This window comes from Pinus tabuliformis, chromosome Q (assembly GCF_031772625.1).
Source record: "Pinus tabuliformis cultivar Carrire ecotype Pingquan chromosome Q, CPIR1, whole genome shotgun sequence".
In the NCBI taxonomy this organism is placed as follows: domain Eukaryota; kingdom Viridiplantae; phylum Streptophyta; class Pinopsida; order Pinales; family Pinaceae; genus Pinus; species Pinus tabuliformis.
The window spans coordinates 215116809-215131359 of record NC_142296.1 but is presented as its reverse complement, the minus strand read 5'-3'; the positions used below and the strand labels follow the sequence as shown (position 1 = coordinate 215131359).

The following is a 14551-nucleotide window of genomic DNA, read 5'->3' as shown; positions in this document are numbered from 1 at the left end:
TGGAAAACCAAACATTTTGCCACAAACTTTTGAATATCAGATTTAAGGCCATCCCAAATAAATTCCTTCTTAACCCTGTGGTAAAGTTTTAAAAAAACTTGAATGCCCTCCTAAGGGAGAGGTGTACAGTTCTAAAAGAATATTTTGTTTGAGTTGGGAATTCTTATAGAGGTATAAGCAATCTTTGTACCATAACGAATCATTTTTCTAGCTAAATGTATTAGATGTACTAGGATCTTGCTGAAACTTTTGAATGAGTGCCCACACTTCTTCGTCATTCTTCGATTCATCCCTTGCTTCATTTTTCCAATTTGGTTGGATAATAGAAATGGCAAAAAGCAATGCTTCTACATCCTCATCCTTTCTTGAGAGTGCATCTGCAACAACATTTTTCTTCCCTTTTTTGTAGATGATTTCAAACCCTAGAATCCAAAGCTCTGATACTAATTGTTATGCAACCAGCTCACAAAATAGAAGAAAGAGATAGATAAACAAATTAAAAAGTAGTCTCTTCGAGGGGGAAACCTCCTTTACATTACATAAAATGAACAATTCTTGGATAAAAATGACAATACCTCCCTTCTATATATAGGAGTCTAAGGTGTCATAATATAATCAAAGCCGACATAACAATAATAATATAAGGGTACAACAATAACAATAGCGGGCTTCTATGGGGCACAATAATAAAAATATGGGGACAACATGGGCACAACAATAATAATAAGGGGTACAATGAAAATAAAAATAAGGGAATACACTAGTATTAGAGGGACCTAACAGGCTATTAGCCTGTTTACTTCTCATGTTGGAGCTGTAAAACATATCACCTCGTATCCAACTGCAAATTCTCCCATGGAATCAAAGGAAGCTCCCTGGTTTGATGACTCGAAAAGTTACGAGGAAGTGGTTCAACTCATGTGTATGGTCGATTAGTAAATAATTTTAAGGTATGTTATGAAAAGAGTTAGCTTAATTTTTTTCTATGTAATTTGAGTTCTTATGGTTTTGATAATCATCCATTTGGGTAAATTTTAAAGAGTGATCTGCAAGAAACAAATGATTTGACAACTTTGTCCTCATTAGATAATACTATTGAAGTACCGTTTCAATAAAAAGAGCTAGGTTGTATCTCTATTGAAGTAAGCCCTGGTCAATTTCTGAATATTCGTGCCGAACTTACTGATGAACATATAAAATAAATGATGTAGGTTTTACATGAACAGATAAAGGATTTCACATGGTATTACCAGGACATGAAAGAGATCGAACTTGCAGTTTTCTCTCATCATATTTATACGTAGGTTGATGCTCATCCTATCTAGAAACCCCATGGGCGTATGAACCCAACACCCAAGGAGGTAGTGAAAGAAGAATTGCAAAAGCTACTTGATGAAAACCTAATCTACCTAATATCTGATAGTAAATGAGTTTCCCCCTTAGTTGTGGTCCCTAATATTCAGGAAAATGGCAAGCGTGTGTAGAATTATGTGACTTAAAAAAGGACACTAGGAAAAATTATTTCCCCCTTCGCTTTATAGATCAATTCCTAGATACCTTAGCAAGAAAAAAATACTTCTCAATTTTTAATGGATTTAGCAGGTATAACTAAATTCAGATCGCTCTAGAGGATCAAGAGAAAGCCACTTTCACTTGTCCCTAGGGAATTTTTTCCTAGTGATTTTTACCTTTTGGGTTGTGTAATTCCTTAGCTACCTTCCAAAGAGTAGTATTGGGCATTGTTTCAAACTTGATCCATGAACATGTTGAGGTCTACTTGGAGGACTTTACTATTTAGGGGGATTCCTTCAAGGAAGCTTTGGCAAACCTTAAAAAAGTATTAATTTGATGCCAAGAAGCATACATTGTTGTGATTAACCAAAAAATTAGGATGATGATGACTAAGGGTTTTGTGCTTGGTAATGTTGTTTCTCCTGCAGGTATCAAGGTTGATTATGCTAGTATCAAGTTCTCCTTCCAATTATTGGTTCCCACAATGCAAAAATAGATGAGGAGTTTCCATGGTTCTACAGGGTATTATTGATGCTTCATTGAAGAATTTACAAAGATCGCTACACCTTTGCTAAAATTATTATGTAAATATGTTGTTTTCTTATGGATTGACCAATACTAGGATGCATTTAGGACTTTTAAAGAAAAAATCCCATTTGCTCCTGATTTGATGGGGCCCAATTGGGTTTTACCCTTTTATATCTCCCTAGACGCTTTGGATATGGCTTAGGGAGTTGTCCTTGGGAAAAAATACAACCTGTGTTACTATGAAATTTATTATACCAGTCAAAATATAGCCCCTTCTGAATTGAATTATACAGTGATGGATAAGGTGTTCCTCGCAGTGGTGCATTCTATTAACAAGTTGAGATGTTATATTATAGGTTATGAGGTCTTCATTCATATAGACCATGCAACTATTTGATACCTTATGAACAAACTGATAACTAATATATATATCACGATATGGCTCTTATTGCTACACGAATTTAGTGTTACAATTGTGGATCGACCTGGTAAATATAATTTGACCGTTGATTTCTTTTATAGGTTGCAATTTGTGTTGGGTGTGGAGCTTGATTATCTTCCTGATTTATAGGTCTTATTTCAACCATGTTTGGATCCAAGTCCCTGACGGGTGGGGGGGCTTCCCCCCTCACTGTTGTTTCCAAGGGAGTCTTGGGGGGGGGGGACAATACCTTTTAGTCCCCTTAACGGGGGTTTGGTGGAAGCACCCTTGAAAGAAAAATTTAGATAAAAATAGCCTTGTAAAATATGTAATTTCACAGTCAATTTAGGCCATTCATTAGGCTGAAGATATTTTTGAGAAGTTATGTTAATTTATATATTTTTTCCCTAGAAGGAAACCCTCGATTTGTATGTGGGAATTTTATTGTGGTTGTATATTATTATGTGTAAGAAAAAGAGAGGAGATTGTGTGAGATTGAAGAGGAATACAACGGATTTTCTGTAGGTTGTATCCCTTAAGTTTGCTAGATAATATAAAGGGAGGACTAGTTGATTCTACGTGTATGTAGCCCACATTTGGTGAACCACATATATCTGTGTCTCTCTTGTTTTATGATTTTCTGTGTTTGTGTTTCCTCAATATTTTATGTGTTCCATTGCTCTATTATTTAATTTCTAATAATCTAAAGAAAATTATGTTCTTGTAAATGTAGATTTTCCTGTTGAACAATTTTTTGCGGTTTCTACTTACCTTCCCTGATTTGTAGATATTACAAATTATCTAGCTATAGCAAACCTACTAGCAAAGTTGAATGCTCAAGAAAAGCATAAGTTCATAAAAAAATTTCTCATTATTCTTGGATTAATGGTGATTTGTTTTATACAAGTGTAGATCTTATCCTTAGATGACGTGTCTGGGAGGATGAAGTGCCTGACATTTTAAAAGCCTATCACAATGAACCCTATGGAGGTCATTTTTCAGATAAGTGCACTACATACAAAGTATTTCTGGTTGGATATTATTAGACCAACCTATTTAAATATGTGAATAAGTATTTGCGCCAATGTGATAGCTACTAGAGGATGGGGATGCCAGTTCAGGCAAACGAGATGCCATTGCAATCACATGTACTGGCTGAGCCATTCGAAATATGGGAATTGGGTTTCATAGTTCCAATCACACCAATGTTTAGAAAGAAGAAGTATCTTTTTGTGTGCACAAATTATGTTACGAAATGGGCCGAGGCCAAGGTATTAGATTGAGTGAATGAATAGGCAGTTGCAACTTTTCTTTATGAGGAAATTTTTACTTGGTTTGGGGTGCCACAAGAAATCATTATAGGCCAAGGGACATAGTTTCAATCCAACCTCATTAAATCTATTATGGAATAGTATCAGATTAGGAACCAAAATTCAAAATTGTATCACCCTCAGGTGAACGGGCAAGTAGAGTCCACGAATAAAGTGTTGGAGGACATTATTACTAAGATTGTTCGTATAAACCATAAAGGCTGGGTTGAACGATTAATTGAAGCATCTGGGCCTACAAAACAATGTGGAGGAGTACTAGGGGACACACACCATATGAGTTAGTCTACGGGAAGTAGGTCTTGTTGTCGATCGAGTTTCAAATTCATGCCTACTGGAATGTTGCTTAGTTGGGACTAGATTTAAGTGAAGCACAAGAACAAAGACTGTTGCAGTTGAATTGAATTGATGAAATTAAGCAAGATGTTGTCCAAAAAGAAGTCTTGGTACAAGATCATAGGAAGAATTGGCATGGTAAATTTATTCGGTAGAATCATTTTAAGGACTTTAAAGGAAAATTGATGACCTGCTAGTTGGGGTGATATGGAGTAGACAATGTTTTTGAAAATGGGTTAGTTTGAATCAAAACTGTTGTTGAACAACAAATGAATTTCATTATTAATGTACATAGGTAGAAATTATACTGAAATTCGATGTCCAAGGAGGAGTTTGTAACTGAAATTTGCAAGGACAATGGGATGGAAGTGTTGGAGCAAGGAGACTCTCTTCTCGCTATTATTTTAATTATTCTCTTTTTTTATGATTAAATAATAATAATAATAATAATAATAATCATAAAAAAAAAAAAACAATAAATATGAATTTTTGGGGCCCAATTATGAAAACTACCTTGTGGCATGATTAGGTTGTTAAGATATTGTTGTCATTTTCTTTTATTTTATGACCACGAATCTTCCAAATTTTCTTATTGACATAATGTTAGTTGATGAGGGATTCCTTAAGGCCCTCCTTCTAATGGTTTTCCCCCATTGACTTCAACACATTATCTAGGGAGGGGAGCTAGGGATTATTACAATAACTTGAGGCTTGCATGCATCAATGTCAGGTTCTCTCACCGCAAATCAGCAGGAATACATTAAAGTCTTCTGGTTACTGGATCTTCTAGGTGACTTGACTTCAGCTCATTTATTCGTTCCTCGTAATATGTACTAAGGTACTTTCACTTCTATTGACATTAAATGTGGACAACCTCACATTGATTAACATCACACATCAATGGCCGGTAATCTAACGATTCTCCCATGTGCTCGATCTCAACCCCTTCATTCGCATGGTGGGAGATTGTACCTAAAGTGGCGAAATGATAAAAATACTTGTTATTTTGTTCGAGATGAAAACTAATGGATTTGGGATAGGTTAGGGAAGTTATCAGAATTCATGGTGATAATTGTGACCATATCCTCTACTTGGAACAAAATTTTATCCTATAGAAATTACTAGTGAAAACTGGAATAAAAGTTAGAAGCAGAGCCACAAGATGAAGCCCAACGCAGTGCTAAGTTAATCTTCGAAGTTGTCAAGTCCAAAACTTTCTTTTTTTAGGATATAATAGTTATCAAATGAAGAATTCCATAATTCCTGATAACGATGAGCCTGAATTGTATGATCAAGGTAGCTTGTTCCTGTAACTGCTAGACAAGTGGACATAATCTTGGTTATCAAGACACAAACCTCCCAACAAAAATGTGTTAGTAATAGGGACTCCCAAGGGACTTAAGGTAATAACAATAAGGTGTTTTTACTTTAATGCATGACTTAATAAGGTAAGGATTCACTAATTGGTGAAATATTGTCGTACTCAAGATTGTGATTTATTATGTCGTCACCCTATCCTATCACAATGGATCGTGCAGGTGCAGTTTCCCCATGTAATCTAATGATTCTTGTTTTCCCTTTCTGTGTGATCCTTTTCCATAATAGAGAATTTCTATTTCAAATTCCCCATTTACCTTCTTGTTCCCCTCGATCATATGTAGAATTAAGGTTTCCAATGCTTCCCCACAAAGGATTGTATGGCACCAAAACCTCAAGTGTCATGCTTTGAACCTCCCAATTCTGAATTTCTTTACAAATTTCCTCAGGGTTGTAAATACTTCAAGGAGGTTGGTTGGCTTAAGTTTTATTGAAACTTTTAGGGATATTATTTTAAACTGATGAGAGCCTTCATGGAGAATTTTGATGGGAGGGTGGTTTGTTTCAACCAACTCGAGCTATTAATCTCAAAGGAATCCATTTCACAATGTATATAACTTCCGTAGGGAGGAAAATGTTAGTTCAACAGTGCAATGAAGGAGTTTGATTGTGACTAGTTCCTGATTTATGAGAAATAAGGCCCAAATTGGAGCAAGGGCATACCACGTGCATGGTGAAGGAGTGGCATAAGCCTCTATATTTGGTTAAAAAATACATCACTTGTGAAGGTAGATATATTATCACTTTCCAATACCATCTCAAATTTTTGATTTATTTTAAGGATAAGTAGGAAATTAACCTTCCCTTTTACCAGTTAATTTTTTTGACTAAATGGAAGAAAAAATAACATTCAGGTTCAGCCTGACAATACCAAGACTAGTATGTTTCACCATGCCTTGATAAAAATTTTAGTAGAAGTGAAATTACAGAAGTAGGGTAAGAAATGGGAATAATTTCTTTTATGGGGTGGATACAAACAAAATTTCCTATCGTCTCCCTCAAAAGAAAAATTATCCGTGTCTAAGAGGAAATGAGTTTTAAAAGATGAGTGTTCATATGAAGACTTGGTGTGTGGATAGAATGAGCAGGGATCCAACACAACACGAGAAACCCTTGTTTTTTAAAAGAGTAAAACCCTCTAGGAAGAAACTCTAGATTACCCCCTGTCTGAAAAAGTAGAGGAAGTAGTGGATGAAGATGGAAAAGAACATTCATTTGAAGAGTAGCTAATGTACACTATGTCAACAAGGGGAACTAACTCGATCGTAAGCCCCAATTAGACCTGCTTTCATTTGGATTGGCTAGCTCCGATGGGTTTGAAGGGACCCCGTAAACCACTTGAACATGTTGAAAGATTGCTTCCGGGAGGAATACTTCAATTAAATCAATAAAGTGAAACAGCTACCCTCTATGTATTAAATCTTATCTATACTACTTCTAACTACTCTAATCCAGTCCTAGCTACTCTAATCTATCTTGCAAGAGCATGAGACAGAGGTTTAAACATCATATATATGTTCAGTAGGAGCGTGATAAAGAAGGTTAAACATCATGCATAGATTCGAGTCCAAATGAATCAATCACTAAATTCACAGCTGGACAAGACTGTATTAAAGCTAAATTGCAATCCAATCACTCATATAGGAATCCACATTCTTCTATGGAATTAAAACTGAAACTGATGTTTAATTTAGTTTCAAATCAGATACCATTCACAAGTTAACCATGAAACTGAATCACATTCAATTTAACAAGACTAATAGTGAATTGTAAATCATCAATATGCATAAATATAAATCACATTTACATTCATGCCAGTAACAACACTCTGATCCAAAACAATACAATGAGTCTGAAACTAAAGGCTCCTTCTTCCCTAAAAAACAATCCTCCTCATTCACAATAAAGCAACATTGTTCTTCTCAAAAATCAAAAGCCCCTCCTCCTCTTCGGAGGTAATATTTATGCTAAAAGCCTCTCGCTCTCGGTCTTCCCTGCCTCTTTGCCTTCCCTCTCCTTCCTTCATTATGTCAATCAGAAGAAACAAGTGAAAACAGTCGATGTCATTGCTGACACGTAAAGGGCGTTTCTTGTCATTAGGGCGCTTCATTTCCTGGGCACTGAATGGTTATTGATTAGAGAGGATGACTGTTTTTCATCTCTTCATGATGCAATCTGGAGCGGTTTTGTCTTTTGGGAATACATGGGAAACACTTGGACATATGAATACCACGCCATAGAACTTGATCTTCAAATACACATATCCACGGGGACAATCTCTTCGGATCGACGCATGCATCTTTTATTTGGAGTCAAACTTGAAGCTTATGCATCCATCCTAAGGTTTTGCTTGCCTTCTATCGGTCTTCACCTGTAGAGATGGCCAACATCAGTTACACATATATAGATATGCTGCAAAATGCTTAAAAAACACAAATTTCACATCCATGAAACATTTATAACCTAAAGAATGACAATCATGAGAGAATCACCCCTTGGTTTTTAGCTTTATGCATAAATTAGGCCTCGCAAGCCAAACTTGGTTTACATTGAAAACTGTCGTAAAACACGGCTGAAATCAAATTGCAGAATTGAAAAATTATATGCTTGGCTTTGTAATCATCAGCGGGTCCGGGAGGTTGTGGTGCGCTATATCTATCTATATATATATATATATATATATATATATATATATATATATATATATATATATATCTATATATTCCAGATCCTGCCGATAGCGATAAATGATGGATCTTGGACCCGAAACACATATGTGTTAAGTTTCATAAATCCCTTCGGATCCACAATGTTACCCTTCCCTTTGGAAACCCCGACGTTAATGCTTTATCGGGGTTTCCAAAGGGAAGGGTAACATTGCGGATCCGAAGGGATTTATGAAACTTAACACATATGTGTTTCGGGTCCAAGATCCATCGCTTATCGCTATCGGCGGGATCTGGAATATATATATATATATATATATTCCAGATCCCGCCGATAGCGATAAGCGATGGATCTTGGACCCGAAACACATATGTGTTAAGTTTCATAAATCCCTTCGGATCCGCAATGTTACCCTTCCCTTTGGAAACCCCGACGTTAATGCTTTATCGCACAACACATGTATAATGGGAAAAATCCACGTATGGCCGTTGGGGCGGACTTGAAAGTGAATATGCCTGGCTTTATAATCATCAGCGGGTCTGACTTTTGCTTCCCGGCTAACTGTATGACCCCACGCTCCGCCGATATGCGATGGGTGATTGGGAATCGGACTTGATAGCGCATATATTCCAGTTAATAACTCCGTCGGGTCCGAAAGACAATAGAGTGCTTTATGTAAAGGCCTCATACCCAGGCCCGATGATATATAAAATGTGGTTAACAATGTTGTCGGGTCCGGCAGCCATGAAATCATTATGTTAGTTGTGATAGGCCCCCAAAAGGGATTTATGCATGCTTTGCAAAGGATTTTCATTATAAATGGTTATAATGAAAATAAAAGGGGCGATAGAAGGTTTTGTGTATTAAGTGCACAAACAGCTGTAGTGGGGGTGGGGGTGATTATGCGTGCAAGCATAGAAATACCACGAATGCATATGAAGATTGAAAAGTTTGATGAAGGGAATGAATGAAGGGCTAAGCTCGGTCAAGAATGAACTATGCAGCAGAGATTTATCAAAGGGGGCCTTGACCATTTAGAAATTAAAGATTTGGCTTGGCAAGAGCTAAAATCCTTGGGATAGGGTAGATCATTCGGAGGAGTGCAAGATCAACTTATGGGGGGGCCCATTCAAAATTGCTATCAAGGCAAGTTTTAATAGGGTGGTGGTTGTGGCCACAACAAATGGCAAACCATTGGGAAAACCAATTATCTCCGTTTCCAAATAAACCTTGGATCAATTAGAACAACAGGGTGTTAAGATAAACTTGAAATGCACACTGTACAGATGGACAAGCTTGGGTTCCACTTCAACATTAATTGCTTCAGGTGGGATAAAGACAAATAGCTTCTACTTACTGATAGGGTTTTGATAGGAATTCTCCAATGGTGGTGTTATGGGATTTATTTACCTTCCTCTACTTGTTTCCAACTTTCAAAAATCCTTTCAGGGCCATCACTAGTCTGCCAATACCTGTTTAGGTGTTTACCTCAGCTCTTTATTGCTCATCAAGCTTGATGTAGACATGTTTTTCTTGCACTTTATATGAGAATTTCAGTGCTATATTATTGATTGAATGGGGCATAGTCATGGATCATGCCATATTTTTAAACCGCTTAAGCAAGGTTGGGCTTGCTGTGTCAACCGGTACTCTAAGCCCAACAAACAGTCCTTAATCTAATCGGCTTCCCAAACAACCTGTCCTTCTAGATTGGCACAAGGACTTGACATTTCATTTCTTTTTAGATAAGTCCTTCCAGTTTCAGGCACAAGGACTAGAGCACAATTAGATTTGCCATAGGGTATGAGACAGTGAGCTTAGCCCATGAAAGGAGGTTTACTTGTGAGTAACAGGTATTGGACCATTTAATGTGGTGGATGGGACCAATGGAGAATGACTGTAAACTTTACAAGCAAGTATAGGCTAGGTCTGAGTGGGATTTATTTAAATGCAACGTTCCTCCATGCTAGTCCAACTGTAGTTACACATTTTTTTTTATAAAGATGCCCCTACATGCTCTAGATGTTCAAGTTATCAACAGATCTCACACAGTTCCCAACAGATGCCAATGAGGGGTTTCGGTTTGGATTCCACTGCTAATTCTCAAGTGCTCATGGGCCGATAGAAGGTTTGCTTGATTTGCTAGGAAATGATGGATTCAGGAACAACAGAATCATCAACAAGCTAATGAGGCAGGAAAGGCTGAGAGTAGTGAATGAGGGCAAATATGAAAGGTAGAACGAGACCAGAGGACAACAATTAGCTGGCTGAAAAGGAATGTAATTCAAAATAGCAGGAGAACAGACTTGGAAGAAAATAAAGGAAAGGATAGAAATACAAATAAACTAACAGCAAAAATGAAATGAACTCTAACCTACTCAGGAGGTAGCCACCAATGCGGTGGCTACTGGAAGTATCTATTCAAATGCTGGCCATTAACATGGAGCTTTTCAGTCCCCCCCAATAACGTTTTCAACCTATAAGTCCCTTAACAAATATTTTCAACGACTTGGAATGGGCCCAGCCATAGGTGTTGGAACTTTGTGTGTTTTCCCTTTGGCTCACTCAACTTGTCCCATTTTAGAACTAGTTCCCCCACTTGGAAATCTTTATCTCCCGCCAGATGATGATCAAACCATCTTTTTACAATCATTTGGTGATTTTTGAATTTAATTTTGGCTCTATCCATTAATTCCTCCAACTTCATCAGTTGGTCAATCCTTTCTTGAAGCGGGGCTGAAGGGGTTCCTCTTGAAGCTTGGGAGAGCTCTAATGATGGAAGGGCAACGTTTGGGGGCAAGATGGCTTCCTATCCATAGACTAGGAAGTATGGAGAGTTTCCCAAGGCCACTTTAGGGGTGACCCTATTGGCCCAAAGGGAATTTGTCAAGGCGTTGTGCCAGTTCCTCTGGTTATCAACGACTGTCTTGCAGATTATGCAGATAAGGTTCTTATTGGAAGACTTTGCAACTCCGTTTCCCTGGGGATAATAGTTTGCTGCATATTTTATGTGGATTGACTTATCAATGGAAAACTCAGTCAGTCTTAGAGATGAAAAATAAGAAGCGTTATCAAATATGAGAGCGTCAGGGATGCCATACCTGTTGATAATGAATTTCTCAATGAATGATATTACCTCATCTTCGTTCACCTTCCAGAGCGGGATGGCTTCGGTCCATCTGGTGAAGTAATCAGTCACTGTGAGTATATACTTGTGTTGCTGTGAGGAGTTTGGAGTGATCTCACCTATGACGTCTAGGCCCCATTGCTAGAACGGTCGGTAAATCATGACAGGCCTGAGGGGAACAACAGTGTTTCTTTCTCGTCCTGCAGCGGTTTGGCATGCCTTGCATTTGCGAGCATAGGCATGCGAGTCTCTGAACACTGTGGGCCAATAATATCCAGCTCTCAATATTTTGTGGGAAGTGGTCTCTCCGCCATAATGACCACCTGCTGGGTCGTTCGTGCATTTCTTTCAATACATGGTTGGCATCATCTTTCTCTAAACACCTTAGCCAGATTCCATCATGATTTTTTCTGTACAAGATGCTGTTGGCCAAATAATACATATTGGATTTTAATCTAAGAGCTCTCCTCTGTGATGCATCCATGTGTTCAGGACACGAACCCCGCACTAGATAGAAGCGTATGTTGTGGTACCATGACTCGGGGTCCAAAAAGGTTTCCGATGCTTCTCGCTCATACATCAGTGCTTCGTTACTCCATAAGAGCTCCTCCCTGAGTTCCCTTTGTGCATATTGCATGCTCAACATTCCTGATTCTTCAGGTGCCTCCTTTTGGTCCACTAAGGCTTCTGCCGCCAGCCTGCAAAGTCCCTGCCCTCGAACTATCTATGCTGGCTTTATCTCCAGGTCAAACTCTTGAAGGGCGGTTATCGAGTTCCCTCTTTGTTCACCCATTTATTTTTGTACGAAGAGGGCTCTTACAGCAGGATGGGGCACGATGACTTTGGTCTTGGCCTTTAGTAAGTAAGGGCGGAAATGTTTAATGGCCTTGAAAACTGCGTAGCCCTATTTCTCCACGTCTGGGTAATTCAGTTCCGCTCCTTGGAGATTTGAACTCATGTAGGAAATGGGGACTTCATTGCCATCATCATTTTTTTGAGTGAGAATTGCGGCATATGAAAGGTCAGAAGCAAAGGTGTATAAGAAGAATCCTTTGCTGAAATCAAGGCTGACCAATGTAGGAGCTTCAACAATGGCTTCCTTGATTCGCCGAAACGCTTCCTTGGCTTCATCGCTCCATTTGTACGCAACGTCTTTCTTCATCATCAGCTGCAAGGGGCATATTATTTTGGTGAAGCCTGAGACGAACTTTCTAACGAAATTAATCCTCCCAAAGAAATATTGCATGGCTTTTTTATTGGCAGGGGGTTGTATTCTCATGATGGTCTGTATTCTTTTAGGATCAATCACAATCCCGTCTTTAGAAAGGATATGACCCAGTAGTTTCCCCTCTGTGGCTGCAAAGATGCTCTTCTTGGGATTCAAAGAAATTCCATACCTTCGGCATCTTTCGAAAATCTACCTCAGGTGATAAATGTGATCCCTCCTGCGATATGAATACACAGTGATGTCATCCATGTACACCACTATCGATCTGTTCATCAACCCTCGGAAGGCTATGTCCATAGCTCTCTGGAATGTGGCACCCACGTTAATGAGCCCAAAACGTATTTTTTGGTATGTGTAGGTGCCCTATTTGGTGTTAAAGGTTGTCTTAAGCTAATCCCCATGCGATACCAGTACCTGATTATATCCCAAAAACCCATCTAATAGGGACAACATTTCAGACCCAGAAACGCACTGAAGGATGTGTTCCATAGAAGGGACATGATAATTGTCCTTTTGAGATGCTCTATTCAGGTTTCTGAAATCAATACACAACCTGATGTCTCCATTTTTATTTCTCACTGGCACGAGATTAGCTACCCAACGAGTGTGTTTGACCGGGAATATGATTTTAGCATCCAGCATCTTGTTCAGTGCTTTCTTCAGTAATGATTCTAGTCTTGGATGCATCTTATGCAGCTTTTGTTGGTAGGGCTTGACCTCCTTTTCCAAAGGGATCACATGCTGCATAATACTGGTATCAAAGGTCTTTAGGTCTTCATATGTCCATGCAAAGACATCCTTGTATTCTTTAAATAGTTTGACAAATGCAACCTTTTCTTGCGGAGAGCACCACAGGCCCAAATTAACATTTTTTGGGTCCTTTTCGGTCCCAATGTTGACCATTTCATACTTCATGGACGATTTGTGTGTTTGTAGTTAGTAGGTTTCTTGAATTTATCATGCAAGTCATACAAGTGCTCCATCCTACCCACTGATTTTGGAATCACATTGGTATGATCCTTTTCCTCATCTTCTCTTTCATTCATAAGCTTGTCATGCTCCCTTTCATCAATGAATGCACTCTTGAATGTCTTATCACAGTGTAGGAACTCAAGGATTTGCTCATCATCTTCGAAAACCTGCCAATTCAAGATGTTATCAAGCACGGACGGTCTGAAAATCAATTCAACAGAACATTTATTTTTCTTCAATCTAAAATCAGGCAAAATTTTAGCAGCCATATTAGCCATCAGATCAACATCTTGGTTTTGGCCTTGAGGTATGTATGTAATATTAAAGGAATCAAAATTGTCCATTAAATCCCACACCTCATGTTAGTACCTCACTAGGTGTGGAGAATTGCAATGTATCCTTTTCCTTACCTGATCTACAATTATCTGTGAGTCACCAAAAACCTTAATATTTTTCACATTCATACCAATGGCTTTCTTCAGGCCTTGCAGTAGACCCTCATATTCCGTTGTGTTTTTGGTGCATGTGAACTGCAACTGGCTAGCCATTAGATGTTGGTTCCCTTGCGGGTCAATGAGAATACTTCCAGCACCTGCACCTTTAAGGCAGTTAGAGTCATCAAAATAGAGTGTCAAGAATATTGCATCTAATGTTACATCAATTGAAATACTATCTCAGAAATTGGTCCTATCATCTACTATAATACAGGATAGCTCATCAGTTGGATTATAGGAGGGAATTTCCAACTGTGTGCATGTCAAAGTTTCTTCAACGGTTTCTGCATGAAACTCTCCAAAACATGTTTCTGTATTATAAAAATTGAAACTATAGTTCCCAAGGATGGAGTTGGTAAACATTATGGGTTCATTGCGACCATTTAGTTCCGTTACCACATACTTCATGTATCTCTCCCTATCGACTCTCAGCATATCACCTTTTCCCTTCTGAGGCAACAAGAGATGGGACCAATAAGTCAAGAAGTATCCGGTCAATTTTGATGACCAGTCCCTACTAAGTAGAATTCCATAGGCCTCAGGTATATCGACTACCACTAT

At 38.4% G+C, this 14551-nt stretch overlaps 1 protein-coding gene across 1 annotated transcript in view; it reads right to left on the bottom strand.

The window, feature by feature from the left end:
• LOC149218976 (uncharacterized) overlaps positions 1-14551 on the bottom strand; it is an 82343-nt gene that overhangs the window by 20895 nt on the left and 46897 nt on the right. The window contains exon 2 of the mRNA XM_089386677.1: positions 13497-13697. Coding sequence (XP_089242803.1) covers positions 13497-13697 — 201 coding nt within the window. The remainder of the gene's footprint in view (positions 1-13496; positions 13698-14551) is intronic.